A 17850-nucleotide genomic window follows, 5' to 3' on the forward strand; every position below is an offset into this window, starting at 1 on the left:
GAGTTTTCACCAGTTACTCAACTTAAGTTTGCACCCTGTATGTTGATAGAACACGCAACATCTCACACTAAAAAGGGGTGCTGGCAGCATCATGCAGAGACAGGGAAGCTGATTAGAAAAGATGGAACGATTTATGAAACTAAAATAAAAGTATGCCATAAAAACCTGTTAGAGACTCTACAAGTCACTTTGTTGAACAAACAAAGGAAGTTTTGTTCAAACCATGTCTATGTAACCCAACCATAGTTTAAAACAACATAACTAAAGTGGGAAGATTTAAAAATTTTTCACCCAGTCTCACTAGAATGGAGACATTTTGAAACGAAACAGGAAGTTTCAGATATGCAGCTCGAATAAATAACGCTTCAAAGGAGGGAATGCTGATGTACAACACACCTTATGGGTTTTTCTTCATAGAAAAGAAACATATTACCAATACAAATAAATATATTAAAACAGAACCCAGTTTGTGGCAAAATTTTGTTTGTTCTTTCTGGCAAAAAAACTGAAACTGGAAGATTTAAGAATGATTATGAGGTAGCGGGTTCATCACATGGTGCTTAGGAATCATTAAAAGAAAATCAGAGCTCAGGCTTCAGTTTCACAGCAGTCACATGGAGCTAACCTCTGTGACTTTGGACAGCATAAAGGGAACCAGACACTGAAAGGAAGATGCTAAAGAAAGTTGCAACACACCCACAGCACCTGCTCAAATAGCGCATGCATCAAGCTGATGACTGTTGATGCAGACATAGCTGCAGTGGGCATGTCCAGATTGCCTTACTAGACAGGGTTTAGCTCAGGGCGTGGTGGGTGTCAAAGAGGCAGAGCAGCAAAAATCTCCAGCTGTTAATGAACTACATCATGGCTGCCTTTTCCTTCAACAGCTGAGATTATATTCCTGTTTCCGGAAATACAGACATGCCAGGAATCCTCCTAGTGGAACTTTAACCTGAAGAAGGCTTCTGTTTTTTTTAAACAGACGTTTAAATGTTGATGATCAGATATGTTCATTCTTATCTGAAACTATATCACTTAGAGCTTTAGATGTGTGAAATCAGTAAACTTCCCTGCAATTCTGATCATATTTAAGAGGAAAAACAATACTTTCTAACAATGTTTAAAGGTTTTTCCAAATAAGAGAAAATAAGAATAGAAAACATTATTTTAGAAAAACTACATTAGAGATTACCTTTTTTTTAGTGGGATTTATGTGTGGAATTAATCTAAAGATTAAGTAAAAAGATGTAAAACTGCAAGGATTTTCAAAGTATAAATGCTAGATGTTGATTTTATTAGGTTAGTGGTAAATTACTTTACAATATGCTGACTCTCCAATCCTCTTCCTGTTCTTTATTCTCCAAATACCTCAGATTAAGATCAGCTTAAAAAAATAAAATAAAAAGAGGATATAACACCTGCAAACTGCACCTTTTTGGTCTATTTTTGATCATGTTTCGTGATTGGATTGTTTATCCCCTCTTGTTTTACTAAAAAGAAATAAAAAGGAGCACTGATTAAAAACATGGTGATTATTTTTGCATTAGAACTAATATAGCTCGTAGCTATAAGGATTAAAACTAAAAATGTCTCCCTGTATTAGCTGACAGTTTTAAAGGATTTTAATTTCAGGTGAATTAACTCAAATTATACCACAGAGACCCGTGGAAATACCCAGCAAAGCTATTTATTGACAGCTGCCACATGCGCAGCAGAGACCACGATGCTTCTGCTTTAGGATCAACAGGGACAAGAACTCCATGAACCGGCATCGGAGGACGTTCTCTTAGTTTGTCCTGCAACCTACACCAGAGGCAAACTTTAAGCTCTCCAGCAAAGGCCCATCATAAATGAACTCAAGCCTTAGCTCTAAGTTCTGTTTTGATTTAGTGTTTTTAAACCAACTTTAAAGAGTCTGCATTCTGTCTAAGACTAAATTCATTTGGCAGCCTGGGGAACACTTGAGGCTCCGGAGGTTCCAATAAAAAAAAAAAAAATGGCCTAAATTAGGTTTAGCAGCTCAGTTAGTTCAACTAAAAAATCAAGAACACAAATTGTCCTTTTAAATAAATAAACACAGAGAAATTAAAGAGCCTATATAAGAAAAAAAGAAAGGCTTTTAACAGTGATATCTCTCTTCATAAAAATAATGGCCGAGGGGGTATTGTTCTCGATTTATGGATCTCTGTGTAACCCTCTTGAAGTCGGCTCCCTGAGCAGCCGCCCCTCCCTGTCACGTAGAACGGGTAGCCATCCCTGTTTTATGAAACGGGGATGGCTACGCAGACCGACAGTGATTTGGGGCTGGAAAAGGTCAGCAGCTTTTTGTTTAGCCTTTCTAAAGAGATGGCTAATTGGCAGAAGTGGGAGGATGCAGGGACGTTATAAAAGGAGCAGGACATGCAAGGGGAGAGGTGGTGAAAAATGGCACACAAAAAAATGTATACTTTATAAAAAACAAATACTCAATAGCACCAAAGGCTGCATTTCTGTGTATATATGAAAGGTCTTAATAAAATAAATAAAATATTCTTAAAATGGAAATATAGGCGGAACACATCTCCACCTTTGTCGTGTTTTTGCTTTCGGTTTCATTTGATAAACTGGTCAACAAACACCCAGGGACTGTAAGCAATAAAGAGCAATAAAAAGCAAAAGCCATGTCCTTGTTCCTGAAAAAAGGCAAATTTTAGAAAGTAGTTCTATCATTTTATGCTCTTCTTTTGAACCAGGCAGCCGTGTAAGACTTTTATATTTCAAATCTGAGATGGATCCCTTTTCTATAGAAATCCATCTTCTTTGCTTGTTTGATTAACATATTGTGATTTGTTCATTTTCTGCAATAGAAAGTCGTTAAAGTCAAATAAAATTAGGCACTTTTATAATCAATTTAAACACTCTCCTGTTTATTGTAATCCCATTTCACTTCTTTAAGTGCATATTTTTCAGTACTTTGTTCTGTAACCACAGGTGTCTTCAAAACCTTTAACTAATTAAAAGCTCTTACGGATTTCTAACTTTTAAAGCGTTTAATACGAAAAAGAAAAAAAGAAAGCTCAGCCTCTAAGAAAAAAATCCTTCGTCCTGACATTCATATTCAAACCTACTTCCTGATTTACGTAAAGTGCTGCAGAACATGTTGGGCTCAAATTATCTGCTAAAAATCACAATCAATAAGGCTGGAGGGAGGGACAAATGAAGAGAGGCTTTTTAATAGTTCCTCTAGCAGTACATAAACAAACTAGGATCTTAAAATGGACCCAGCAGTTCAGGTCTAATGTTGCAACTCTTAATATCCCAGAGATGTTCATGTACTTTCTTTTTTAACGTCAGTTAAAATGCAAAGAAGGGTTCTACTGGCAAATGTACCAGTTTTAGGTAAAATATTCCTCAACAAACAATCTGGTACAATAAAAACATTTTTTTTTTTATCACTCTGTATCGCGTGCAACATGTCAAGGCATTATAAGCAGTTCCTTTATAATCATATGCACTGCTTGTAATACTCCTATGTATTTGCTTTGAAGCTTACAAAGCTATAGTTTTAATTTAACTAGATAAACATGGACATTATGATGAACTAATTCAGCAGGAATGTTAAAGGGACTAAAATTACCCTAAAAATAGGCCTTTCTTTTAGATGTCCGTCATCGGCTGTGGGCGGAGCTACAGAAATCAAACCTTAAATGGGAAACGAAAACAACCAGCAAATCTATAATCTACCAAACAGCTTGTTTGACATCTCCACTCTTCAATGCTAATCAGGATCGAGAACTCAAAAAGTCCAATGAATACAAAGAGGCGTTGTTTACATCCTTTTTAATTACAAAACTAATGGTGACTAGGATTCATCAGAAAAATGTTAACTAATTCCTTTAAGTGAAAAACAGGATGACTTCTTACAGTGGGGTGATGAACACAGAGAAATATAATTCAGCTTCTAGTTTCAGCTATTTTTATTTTTAAGACGGTTTGCCCATGAGACTGAGGTCAAGCATCTGAGGTGATCTTTGATATTTCAGGATCAGCGATTAAACTGAAACCAAACTGCATTGCTTACTGTTGACGCACGGCACTCACCCGTCTGCGGCAGAACGGTAAACCTTGAGCGATGATGTTGATGCTAAATATCTTGAGCACTTTCTGAGTGGGCAATGGTTTAGCGGCGATGTCCTTGGGGTCTGCCAGGTCGAGGCCCTGGCTCTCCTTTGGGACCGGAAAAGCCTTCTCTTTCCCAGGGGCAGCATGTGGCATCTTTGTCCGAGCACCCGACGACGAGAAACGGGGAATAGGGCAATGCCTGAGCATTGCAAGGAAAACGCAGACGCACAAGAAAAACCTCGAGCCTTCTAACGGATCATGTCCCAGAAGGAGTTTGGAAAAAAAAAAGCTCTAAACCCTTCTGAGGGTTTTCCAAGTACCATGCAGAGATCTTAAAACTGCACTTGTTGAGCTTCTACCAGCCCAGAAACTCATCCGCCCGTTTGGATGGCACCCTTTAAAGTATCCGTCGACTGTGAGGTCACAGCGGTAGCCGAGCCAGGCGGAGCAGCTGATGTCAGAGTCTGAAAAAGAGGATGGACCGACTCAGCCTCTCCCCTCTTAGACAGGAGCAGTGGAATCTGCTCTCATGATCCCTCAGTGCTGGAATGTGAACTCCGACCGGTCTGACGCAGCACACGCGTGAGCTAGGCCATTCCTCACCGTGCTCGTTCTGTCACCCACTCTGACATCTCCAAACTGGTGACATGAGTCATAAAAAATAGTGCAGCTTATTCCCCAAAAACAGACAGCTTACAACAAGCCCTCATCTGAATCAGCCCAGCCACCATGAGTGTTCAGACAGAAGCCAACCATCTCTGTCCAAAGGAATGTAGGAGTCAGCAAAGAGGTTTGGGATATTTCAGTTTGGAGGTCCTAACGAGAGACACGTGCCCTTTAACGGCGACACATCTATTTAAACCTTCAGAAGTGTTTCCCTTTATGATACAAAGAAAGCAGCACCACTCAATTTAGCTTTAGTAAACAAACTAGAAAAATAAAAATGAAAAACTTTTATAGGGAAAAGGCAGCAGGGAGTTTGTGATTTAGGCCCAGTATGCTGGAACTGTCAAACTTTAGTCTAAATTTGACAAGAAAGAATAGTTGGAGATAAATTTAGATTAAGGCTGAAAGGCTTTTCCTAAAAAATTTTACCAAAATTGCAATATTTCCGTTATTCTTTTACAGTAACCCCAAGCTTATAGATGTTTCACCCCAGGCTTTCAGTTTTTTTAAGCTTGCTTTCCCAGAATCCATTATTAATGAGGTTTACTTTAACCATTGTGTGACAAAGTGTTTACTTCTACTTGCATGTAGGGATCTGCTAATAGCTGCAACTTAAAGCATTTTACCACCATCTAAAGGGCTGAGGGGAGAAATTTAGTGCCTTACTTTTGTTGAATATAATATGATTAAAAATTATAAAATCTGCGATTAAAAAAAATTTGTATTTTGTTAAATTGTGATTATATTGCAAATGCAATTGCCTGCCCAGCTCTAATTTAAATGCAATTAAAAATGGATTGAATGGGAAAAAAATGGAAATGTTATGTTCCAGCAAACATTTTCAGGTTTACTGGTAACTACGGACTTTAGCCTTATATTCACACATCCACTATTGCGACCAGAGTGTATTAATATTTTTAGCTAACTTATGATTACAAAATATATCATGTTAAATATTTTTAATAAAAATCAGTGTCATGTTCAAGGAAACAAAACAGATTAAGGCTGAGAGTTAAAAAGAGAAAGAGGCAAAAAATAATAATTTAAAAGTCCATTAAGCAAATGTAAAAGTTGCAGAATGCATGTAATAAACAAATAATAGGAAGGGTGCCCTTAGAGCTCAGGCAGCTGTTCAAAGAGCTACATTTAACCAAGTAGATAGCATCTACTGACACTTGTACATCAATTTAGCCAAGTGCATTTTAGGCAAGAAAACAATGGATTTTCCTTGTTTTTCAACCCCTGTCCAACTCTCACCCTGCAGATGATTTAGGACTATAGTGAGGATGCCTTGGACCACATGGTTGAGGTGAAGACTCGTGGTTCTGTTGCTTTTGTTTATTCCTTAGTGTCAACATGAAGCATTTGAATGCTTTTTAACCAGTTTTTAAGTCCAGATGCATGTATCGTAATACTACTCTGGATCAATGTGCAGGAATTTTACTTTACACAGTTGTTTAATTCTTATTGGATAAGAAGTAAACCTTAGAGCAACACTTGTCTGTATGTGTAATTATGAAAGTTTCTTTAACAATTTCCTTCACATTTAAGTTTGAAATCAGTTATTAAAAGAACTAAAAAAAAAAAAAGGATGCATTTATATTTGTTTTCTGTTTGCTTCGTCGTGGAATAAGGATGAGAAAAGAAGCTAGGAAGACATTCCTAGATGGAAGTATGCTAGGTTTCAATGAGCTCCCACTGTGTTTACAGCTTTCTGTTCTGAAGAGGGTGCTGGCATCGTGTCCTAAATGAAAACAAAACTCAGCATTTGTTTTGGTTGTTTCTGAGGAGCAGGTGGGAATGTTTAGCTCCGTTACATTTGACAGAATAAAAAAACTACGGTAATTCAAAGACTTGCTACTACTGTTGTCATATGTATGCAGGATAATGGCTTTGTTGATTAACTAACTTCTTCAATAGAAACAGATTCTGCAGCAGAAATGGAGATAATTTTCACAACAAAACATTTTCATTTCCAAAACAATACCAAAATTATAGCTTTGAATATTAAATTACACCAATATTGATCTGATATGATAGGGACAAAAATCATGCGTACTTTTATCACTCAGAGAGAAAAGCCTTGATCAAGTTATATTACTCAGAGACAGACACAGTTACAAAAATAGGTATGATAACAACTGACCAATGGGTAACAAACTTTAAACAGAAGTGGAGTATTTCTATCAGCATGCTAATAATAAAGATTTTAGATGCTGGCAGATATATTCCGATATATTTCCTTTTTTGGTGCATATTGGACCGATATAAATATTGGATTGGGACATCTAGAAATAGTAAGCCATTACTCAAGAAAATCAGATTAAGACCATAGTCCTGTGATCACAACTTTTGCAATCTAAGAAAAGAAATCAAATTGCTGGAAAAAAGGAGGTCAAGAACATCTAGACCCACAATACACCACAAATTCACTAGTAGTTTCTCAGAAACAGGTTCTATGATACAAATTCGTGGTTCCATATAGAGCTACAGAATTTATGTGGACAATTTCCATCATAACTTTTATGAGGAAATGTAGTTAAGCAATTATGGTGTTCTAGAAGATGCTTAACCTTACATTACAAACACAACAAGCCTTTGTCCCATTAAGACTGAGAACCCATAAAAATTTAAATCTGTTGTCCTTTATGTTTTTGTACCACTATTTTATTATAAAACCAATAATAGGAGCCTAGAAGCAAACAATGAATCAAATAAAATCAAAATGACAAAATTTAAAGGAGACTTTAATAACAGTTCAATGTCTCCCTCTAGTGTCCACTACCGGGATATCACCACCACACTAGAATTTCTAAATTGAAATAACACTAAAATATTAGCAGGGATACCTGAGCTGAGCCGTGGCTTAAAAGTTGGACACAAACCAAGAAGTAGTTCTTATATTTTTATATGATTACAAACCTTAAAAGAACTTATTGCCAATATTACTTATAAATTATATCCAACTTCGAGCCAGCTGTAAAAGTGCAAACTTTATCCCCACAGAGGTAATTGCAACTAAAAACATTTTTGCCAACTGATATATGTGTATATATATATATATATATATATATATATATATATATATATATATATATATATATATATATATATATATATATATATATATACACATATTTTTGCCTTAATAATCATGGACACCACAAGGCTTACTCCTCCTGAAAATACATATCCTAGTCATATTCAAGTTGTTTCTAGTTCAAGTACGTATTAGTAACATGTTCAAACCATCAGAGCTGATAGAATCCGTTTGTTTCTAAAAAATCTCATAGGCAACAGGAGACGGAGAGAGACGAAAACACTCAGTAGTCACATTTGTATCTACAACACTGAGACAATGATTTGCAGGAGCCATGTGGAAATATTTTAGCTTGCATGGCTTATGGTCTTAAAACAGTCTGAATTTATTTCTTTGACTTCATGAAATGAGCCTCATCATTCACCTTCTCTGACTGGTTCAGTGAGTTTTGCATGTCGTGCTGTGACTCTGTTAAGCTTGGTCTTTACAGTGTACGTCCCTCTAGAGTCAGCAAGAATATTTGGTACCAGTTGGGGGCGGAGGATCTCATACCGCCCTATTCAAGAAAAGTCAAGAATAGTGTTGTACTAGAGTTGGTGTGGTTTTTTATGCATCTATTTTTTTCCTTTTTTGTTTTGTTTTGCAGTTTATTTACATGAATCCCTCCTGCCAGGTTAAATTAACTACCCACTGCTTATTGGCCTTATTAGTAGTTGGGTATGCCTAAAGGCTGGACTAAATTAAGAACTTACTTTCCTGCTTACATCACGATTGTAAAAAAACGTATTTGTAAAAAAATGTCTAATCCAAGGACATGTGGGTGGTGATACAGCAGTTGTATTATCGTGAAAGCAAGACTGCAGGTAATTGTTCACTTTGTTAAAACAATAGATCAAGTGGCACTAATGAAAGAACCAAATAAACCAATAAGGCTGTATTCACACCAAGTTGAAAGTACTTGATTCTCTGATTTATGCTGTCTTGCATATGTTTTTTTTTCTTATTTTCCTATCTGAAACTCTTAAAGAAAGAAGGTAACCTCATCACTTTGACATCACACTGCCCATTTCAAGTTAAAGAAACAGTTTGGAACAGAATGGATTCCAAATTCTTTTGATGTTTTTTTTTTTTTGGAAAGCCGAGTATGACAAAAACCCCAAACAACAAAAATATAAGCAGAAAATATAGGGTTAAAAAATCATTATAGATTTCTGTTGGTATAATTATATTATATACATTATTAGTATATTACATTTCACCAACCTTTAAGTGTATTAGAACCTGGACAGAACAGGGCATTCTGTCTTTTCTTTAACTACGAAACTTTCACTTCTAATTTATAGACTGGCTTAGCTCATCCTGAGTTATATCTGTAGTTATGCTGCTAAAGGTTTAACCTTAAACTCTGTATTCTCTGTTTTTGCTCTTCACAGAAGCTAAACGTGGCGTTTGTTTGATAACTAGGATCAAATGCAAAGCATGCAGTTAATTTTAAAGCTGTATGATTGAACTGACTTTATTTGCGCTGTGCCTTGAAATGGGATTTATGAATTAGTCCTAAATAAATAATCTGTGGAAGATAGAGTAAGTCAGCAAAAGATGCTATGTCCTCATGAATACACTTATTTCGAAACTAATAGTATGAGTCACAATTTATGACAAAACATTAACCACAATAATTTGCTAACACCATTATTTGTAAATGATCTATATTATTCTGTATTTCTTTTCCCCTATACTTTGAACACAAAAAACACCAACTCTTCTCTACAGTAAACTGTTTGAGGAGAGGACCGAGGTGCAGTCTGCAGCTGTACTTGGAATAAACTGTAGGATTTGATTAATTACACGGATTACATGTAATTTAAACTGGAGCCTATTTACTGCTATAGAGTCAAAAAAGTAATGTGAAGATGATGCAGCAAAGCATTTTGCTAACGCTTTCAGGCCATGTTTCAGGCCACTAGATGGTGCTGCTACCATAAATAAGGCCCACTGGAGGACAGCTGGTGCTGGACTTTCTCAGAAGTTGTATGCATTTTCTTAAAGACACTGAAACGAGGTAACTGACAGCGTTCTGGATTAGTTTCACAAACACAATATGCTACAGTGTTCTTGCATCCAAACTCAGGGACTCTCTATCCGCTGAATATTAGTTACCAATGGAAACCAGAGTGACTTTAACAGCGATGCTTACCTCCTTTCTGGAAGAACTTTGGTGTACACATCCCGAGTCCTGATTATTACTGGGGGCAGAGACATTGTTCCTGACAGAGAGTGAGGGCAACCCTTCTTTGCCTTCTCCCCCCTCCTCCTCTTCCTCCTCCCTCCCACTCTCTGCTGAATGTTCAAATTCATCACTATCTTGGTCCATTTCCTCGTCATCCTCCTCCTCCTCCTCTTCTTCCTCCTCCTCTCGCTCCTCGCCCTCCTCCCTCCCCTCCGGCCTCCCCCGTTCCTCCCCTCCCTCTGTCCTCGCCTCCGTTTCCTCCTCTTCTTGGTGGCTGCTGCTGTTGTTGTTCTCCTCCTCCTCCTCCTCTTCCTCCTCCTCGTCGAGGGGTGGCTGGCCTCGAAGTTGCCTTTGCTCTGTCCCCCACTGCCACCGGGCTCCTTTCCCTTCCCTAGTAACTTCACTTAGTGGGCATCTTTGGCCTTCCTCCCCCTCTTCCTCTCCCAGAGGGCCGTTGCTTGCTCCCGACTCACCAGGTGCCCACGGTTGCTCTCGATCGCCATCAGCCTGAGATGCCTCTGGCTGTGGAGAGCCAGAGAAAAACAAGAACACGGGCAATAATCCAATGAGAAAAATCTGTTTTTTATACTTTCCGTTGCACAGATGGGTCTACTGATTCTGGAGCCTCACCCTCTGCTGCAGCTCGGCTTCCTCGACCACCCGGTTGATGTGCTCATCCTCATCGCCGTCTTCTGCTGCCTGCTGTGGTGCCCGGGTCGTAGAGGAGGCGTTACCTCGCGCGGTCTGACCCCCTAGCCCTCGACTGTGCCTGCTGCTGCTGCCCCCCGACAGCAGATCCTGGTTCATTTCCAAAAGCCAGCTTGCTACCTCCTGGACCTTCGCTAGGCTGTCTGAGGAGGGGAAGGGCTTGGCATTCTGCAAAAAATGCACAAAAAACAAATGCAAACAGTTATGTTCCTCCTTTTTTGTTAGCTTGTGTTTAAGAATACAAGAAGTGCCCATCAAAAAAATGATTTAGTAAAAAAAAAAACATTGGATTCTTCTATGTTGTTGTGCTAAAATCTGGCATCTGAAACTTTAACGTCTTTATAGCACAAGTGTTTGCACGTCACTGGTCAACTACATTCAAGCTAATGCTTCCAGCCATAGCTGACTGCTGGTCTGTGCCCATCAAAAGCTTCTTGGTTATAAAAAATAATTCATCTCTTTAATAATGGCAATAATCCTAAAGAGGATTTAAGTACAATACGGTTCATCTAGATTATCATAAATAGATCAGAGGCCTTCTAAAAGGACTCATTGGGAAGCATTTGCATGTTGTACTTTAGACAAGACAATACCCAGGAGGTTCAGATGAGCCGACAGCAGACACAAAGTCACTGTAGGCTTTTTAAAGCTACTGAATGCACTCTTCAGTTAGAAACGTTTCAGAACAGAGCAAATTTTCGGGAAACTTTTAAACTCAAGTTTGATGGATTTACACTGCTCCTGCATGAATTAACATGCAGAACAAATCAATTTTCCTTTGACCGTTTCACAGTCAAGCAATATTTTTTACTTTCTATTTTCACTTCAAAGGTTGGAGAAATTTCTACCCAAGAGCCATTATTCACATATTCAGCCTTTACATTTTTAATACAGTCATTATAATTGCTTCATTCTTTTTATTATTTTTTAATGCTGGGACACATACTTTATGCTATTCATATATTCATTCGATCTGAGCCAACTGCATGTAATAAATGCTAAATTTAGCTGTAGAATCGCTTTAACACTTTATGAAAACTTTGCCTTTTTGATTTGAAATGTTGCTAGATTACCAAACAGAAAAAAAAAAACTTAAAACATATGTAGGCTGTATATGGAATAGGACAACTTCTAAAAGGTGTTATTCTGTATTGCATTAAATCACATTAATAATGATAATAAGAATTGCAATATTAAGAACATCTCAAACTACTACAAACAACTCCATTTAAAGAAATTAAGTTTTTTTTTTTCCTGAAATAGCACTCAGGAAAAAATTAGATACACCAAGATACAAAGAAACCATCTCATAATTCGATATGAACCAATATCTTGGCTGATATTGATAAACAACAATATCACCTATATGGTAAGCATCATAAATTTACCTATAAAATATATATGTAAATAGCTCTGTATTCATTCCCAACAAAAGCAAAAAAAAAATCCCCCAAATCCGCCGATATCAAGTTTAGACTATATTCTCAAAGTATTTTCTCAAGCATCCAAGTTATTACAAATCCGGTCCTGGTGTATAAATCAAGCACCTTGCCATGCAGCAATGTTTTTTATGAATGTTTATTAAAGAATGGGTCATTCTCAGAAAATCTGTCAATTCCTCTGTGGTACTTTGATTAGATTCTTCCTCAATCCGACATTTTCCACTGTCAGCTGTCAGTGGAATTATAAAAAAAATGGAAGTGATCGGGAACAGGGAGAAATCTGGGAAGAGGTAGGCCATCTAAACTGATGGAGCCTGGGCAGCAGGGCTTCAACTTCATCAGGTAAGTGTTAAATGCAAACTTGTTAGCATGGGCAGAAATGATTTTCAAAGCAGGCGCGAATTGATTTGAATTGGTGTGAGGTTCCATAACGCTACTTAAAGCAGATTTTACATAGAAGTTAAACCAAGCGAAGCTTGAGAACTTCTTGATAGAGCATAAGAATGGACTAAAACAAATTTTTCTCTTGAATACAAAATGTTTGGATATGTTTTCATATTTTGGTATGATACCTATTTTTATCCTTTAGCTGCTATTTCAGCTAAATGAATGTTTTATTCTCTGAAGTAAAGTGAACGATGAATCGATTACTTAATTAGCTGAAGATTATTTCAATAATTGATTAATCACCATTAATCCAATTAAATTTCAGCCTTACTTATGTAAGTGGACTATAAATGGGCTAATATGAATAATTTTTTTATATATTTTTTTTAAATAATCATTAACTCTGTGGCTCAAAGCTTAAAGCCACCCACAGTGCCAATAGCTGAAAGCAATTTGCTTATTAAAATGGGGCGGATAGAACCAGTTTGCAAGTATTATCCTTCACAATCATTCTAGATCCTGTGCAACATGCCCACTTACTGCACAGGTGCTCTTTATTTGAATTCTTCATAGATTAGCCCCCCAGTGCGCAGGGGTTGCCAACGTTTAATAGTCACTTTCTACAGTCCTCCTTACGCCATGTGACCTGTAGGTCAGCTCAAAAACAGTTTGTAGTGAGCTTCGTGGAATGGATGTCTATTGCCAAGCAGCTGCATCTGAACCATATGTCACCAAATGCAAAGCAAAGTGTCAGATGTGGTGTTGTAAAACAGGTCACCATCGGACTGGAGTGATGAATCATGTTTTGCCATCTGGCGATCTGATGGACCAGTTTGACAGTAGCCAGGAGAAAAGTACTTGTCTGACTGTACTGCACCAAATATAAAGATCAGTTGGGGGGTGGGGGTAGTACTGTAAGTTGTTTTTTTGTTTTTTTTGACCTCCCAAGTTGTTTCACCGTCTTTCACGTCTTAATTGCAAAGATTCTAATAAGATGGCCCATAATGGCTCGGTGGGTGATAGTTACATGTGTGCGCCAATGATTCAAGAACTTAATTACCCTTTAAGAAAGTTTAAGGTCTTTACCTCTATGGCAGGCAGGCAGGCAGGCAGGCGGAAATAAAAGCGGTTCACAAGTCTGCAGCAGCTTTTTACAGCCATCTGCTTTTTATTCATGCTTTTAGTTTTAACGACATTAATCAGAGTCAGAGTAGGCCACAAGAATACAACCCCCTTAAGATTTAACTACACCCATCACATATTTCATATACTAGTCCTATTGAGTTTACTAGTTGTGCACATATTGTTTTTTTCTTTTTAAACACCCATAATTGAATTATGAATGTCAATTATTCTTACTCTAGTAGAGTCAAAGTGGACCAACAGTGAAAAACGCTGCTGGAGATGCTGAAGGGTTTTTGTCTGGGCAGAAAACACACGAGGCTAGTTATCACGTCTGCACTGCAGTGTGCAAAGGAAATGTAGCAGTGCTCTCACAGCAAATTGACTGTTGCAGATAAGCCTTGCTTCCTGTGAGAAGTATTGTTAACATCTTTGTGTTAATAGGAGCACCCCATGTATGTCTAGTATGATCTTCAATATTTGCTACTTAGTAGGTTGACAGAAACAGAATAGACATCTGATTTTGTGATTCTTAAGTTTGCGTGTAACTGCCCAGAAACTCAGAATCTATGCTTTTGTGAAGACTGAGAGATCAGATTACATTTTTTAAAATAAATCTCAAATATATTTTTCTTTTTCATTTTAATTAAGTAAAAGGATGAGCAGTCTTGAAGAAGAAAATTAAAATGCAAATGGCTGATTGATTACTAATTTTATTTATGAGTCATGTAATGCAGCCAGCTTCTTAAAATGAAAAAGCATTTCTGAAAATGCTTCTTCATTTTCAAATTTTACATTTCAAATTGAATTTTGGTATGTATTTGCTGGGGTACAATTTGAAAAATAAATCTCAAATGTCATTTTCTTTTTTATTTTAATTAAGTAAAAGGATGAGCTGTGTTAAAGAAGAAAATGAAAATGCAAATAGGATGATTGATTACTAATTTCATTTATGAGTCAAACAATGCAGCCACATTCTTAAAATGAAAAAGCATTTCTGAAAATGCTTTTTCATTTAAAATATGGTAATGATTTGCTTTCATATTTGTCAAGCTGCTGCCTACCTTTGTGAAGAGCGACAAAGACTAATACAAAGTGAATCCAGCAGAATTTTTTTTTTAATACCCGGAATGGGTGAAAAGAGTTGAATAAACTTTTGGCTCTCAAAATGGTATCAGTGCCTATTTGTCGGTACTCGATGGATCAGTATCGGTGCAACACTAGATTATAGCATTATATTGAGGCTGCAAAATTAGCAGCAATTTTATAGATTTATCAAATAAAGATACTAACATTAAATGTACCCACTGATCAGACGAGAGATTAAATTGCAGCTTAAAATGAACAATTTCCACTACAACCCACAATAAGAGTCGACAGGGAAACAGAACCCCACCACAGCAGGGTGCATTTACCCTGCTGGCTCGCTCCGCTGATCAAGAACAATGACAGCTTCTACAGAGATTTTTACTTCCGGGCAAATTATGTCATTTAGTAGCACAATTGTGCGGATCGAGAAGATTTTTTTAAGTCAGTCTCGACAATCTTTTAAAACTAGGGCTGCAACTAACGATTATTTTGCAAATCGATTAATCTGTCGATTGTTTGGATAGCAAAAGGTACTTTTTACAAAATTAAACAAAGTAAAAATAAAACTTTTCCACTTGAGTTCTGGATAGAACATATTAACAGGTAAAAAAGGTTTGTTTTTTAATCTTAAATACAAAATGTTTTTCATATTTTATTTACAATTTTAGTATAATTACTGCTCTGGGTATCTGTCAGCTAAAGGCAAGTATTAGAGTCTATACTCCAGTTAACGATTAATCGCTTGCTAAATTAGTTGATGATTATTTCAATAATTGATTCATCCCGATTAATCTCAGTCAATTGTTTCAGCTTTAGATGGCACCATAAACAAATCCTCCATCACCCTCCATCATTCTACTCACAAAAAAACACTTCGTAACCCATTGAACTCATGCCATCCTTGCACTAAATATATCAACTATTTCATTCATCTTGTGGGTAGACTCAAGTAACCTAGATGTATAATATTACTTCACTTCTTAATTAAGTCAAAACATTCCTAAATTCACATCCTCTCTTCCTGCATTTGGTGAGCAATCACACAGCAAGCAAACCCTTCAGGGACACAGCTAACCATACCAAGAACGGCTGTTGTAACCATGCCAGGATATGGTCCTCTCTAGATGTTCACAACAGCAGTCCAGGAAAGTGACTCTGGCACAATAGAAAGTCTTCCAAAGGTTTGGTCTGAAAAATATACAAAACCATTGTAGAACTATAATAATAACCCACAACCCCTCCTTAGATGGCAAAACATGTTTTCTATACAAGGTGTACAGAAAACATGACCAGCAGCTGTTGCAGTTTTTCTCCACAATACTTTTGAAACACCAACAAAAACATTGTAATCTCATGTTCAGCATATGGGCGTGTACCAATCGGCAAGAATCTCAGCGAGATTTGTGAACGTTGAAGCAAAACAAAGATGGTTGCTCCAGTTTTAGCTGGATTATCTTCCTCCTTCCTTTAAAAACAAGCATAACGACCTGATATATTTATTTTTTTCTGCCTTATCAGATTAGTAATAGATTAAATGCAGAATAATTTTGCAATGAAGTCGGGATTGAATTTTTTCAGCAATAAGAGTTTAAATGACTGGTAGAACAAATATTGTGAAGCCTCTCCCTAACCCAAACTGTGACAAATAAAGGAACAACAATGCTGTTTGTTGCTTTGAATATCCACAACCCACTTCACAAGTATAGAAAGAAATGTTGAGGATGCGCACATTCATTAACTTCTCCAGTTCACAGCAGGAGCCTTGACCTTGAAGGGAAAGTCACTGGTTCCTTTGTAAGGCCTCTCCTCCCATTTGGTCTACAGTCCCGGTGCCGCTGTGGTGGGAAGTATTAGACCTATCTCAGATTGCACAGCCCCCTCTCTCGGGACTGCTAGTCCATAGCAGTGAGCTTAGAAAAGGAAGGCTATGAATAGCTGAAATTTCTCTGGCTTTTACTGGATCGACCAGGATTCTGCAATCAGTGTCCTTAACACAGCTTGAGAAGAGCTTCTTGTTGTTTCTCAGACAAGATATGAAACGTCTGGCATCGATTAAAAAAAATTAAATAGCACATAACACTAACAGGGAAAAAAAATAAATACACAAACTATTCCTTTACTGAATACTAGAAAGTATTTTAAATTGTGTTTTGCTGCGGCAGACTGAGGATTTAATTGTTGCTACAGATGTACCAGAGCATGAATGCACACATTTCATTCATCGGTCTCTATTCTTAGTCCAGCAAGAGCTGTGAAGTGGGCAGAAATAGCTTTGCAAAAATGGGGTGGGCAGGTGTGAATGCACGTCTCCTTACACAAAACATCTGCAAGCAAACACAGAAATCCGCATTAAGAGTCATTAGAATACTAAAAGAAAGATAAATGCTTCGGCTCCAACCAGATATAAAGCCTTATTCATATTTAGGAAAATTATTAAGGATAATTAAATTAATGTGACACACGAGGTCCAATCTTTCCAGGAATTAACGGCCCTCATCTAATACACTACAAACCAATTCCTTCATCGTCATCATAAAATAAAGTATGCTGATGAATATTTTATGAAAAAATGGATGATATGATCCATAATCTTACTTTAAGAGCACTCGTTAACTGACCTCTTTCATCTTTGAAAGAGGATATAAAGGCAGTATGTCAATATGATTACGGTAAGAAAATTTAATTGGCTGATTTAGGCTATATGTGATAAAACTATGTGGGAAAAGATCAAAGATTTGGTTAGATATGTCATTGTTTAAAAAGATTAATAAAACAAATTAACTTTGGTATTGATGTTAATATGTTTATTGGACATGTTATGTCTAGCACTTGGGATTGTAAAAAAAATGTATAGGTTCAAAAAAGAATTCTCAAAGATGCTAATTTCAGTCGAATAAAATAGAATTATGGTGCAAAGAACCATTTTAAATCAATCTATGGCTGGCCAAAGATACTTTGAAACACAAGGGTCATCAAAGCAGTCTTAAGAGATGCGACTAATAGTAATTTAAGAAGAATTCAAGTTTTCTGATCCCGCTAGAGAGGAGAGGAATAAGTCTTAGCCT

The 17850-nt window shown here is 37.0% G+C and overlaps 1 protein-coding gene across 3 annotated transcripts in view; it reads right to left on the reverse strand.

Moving 5' to 3' along the window:
- fbxw7 (F-box and WD repeat domain containing 7) overlaps window positions 1-17850 on the reverse strand; it is a 123363-nt gene that overhangs the window by 70208 nt on the left and 35305 nt on the right. For 2 of the 3 annotated variants that reach the window (XM_038271774.1, XM_038271773.1), the window contains exons 2-3: window positions 10668-10913; window positions 10005-10559 (exon numbers count right to left, since the gene is read on the reverse strand). In XM_038271774.1, coding sequence (XP_038127702.1) covers window positions 10005-10559; window positions 10668-10844 — 732 coding nt within the window. In that variant the 5' untranslated portion in view covers window positions 10845-10913. Of the gene's footprint in view, window positions 1-4080; window positions 4478-10004; window positions 10560-10667; window positions 10914-17850 lie in introns of those variants that run through there. The other variant, XM_038271775.1, reaches the window with a different exon arrangement.

This window comes from Cyprinodon tularosa, unplaced genomic scaffold (assembly GCF_016077235.1).
Source record: "Cyprinodon tularosa strain WSP-4 unplaced genomic scaffold, ASM1607723v1 ctg81, whole genome shotgun sequence".
Classification (NCBI taxonomy): domain Eukaryota; kingdom Metazoa; phylum Chordata; class Actinopteri; order Cyprinodontiformes; family Cyprinodontidae; genus Cyprinodon; species Cyprinodon tularosa.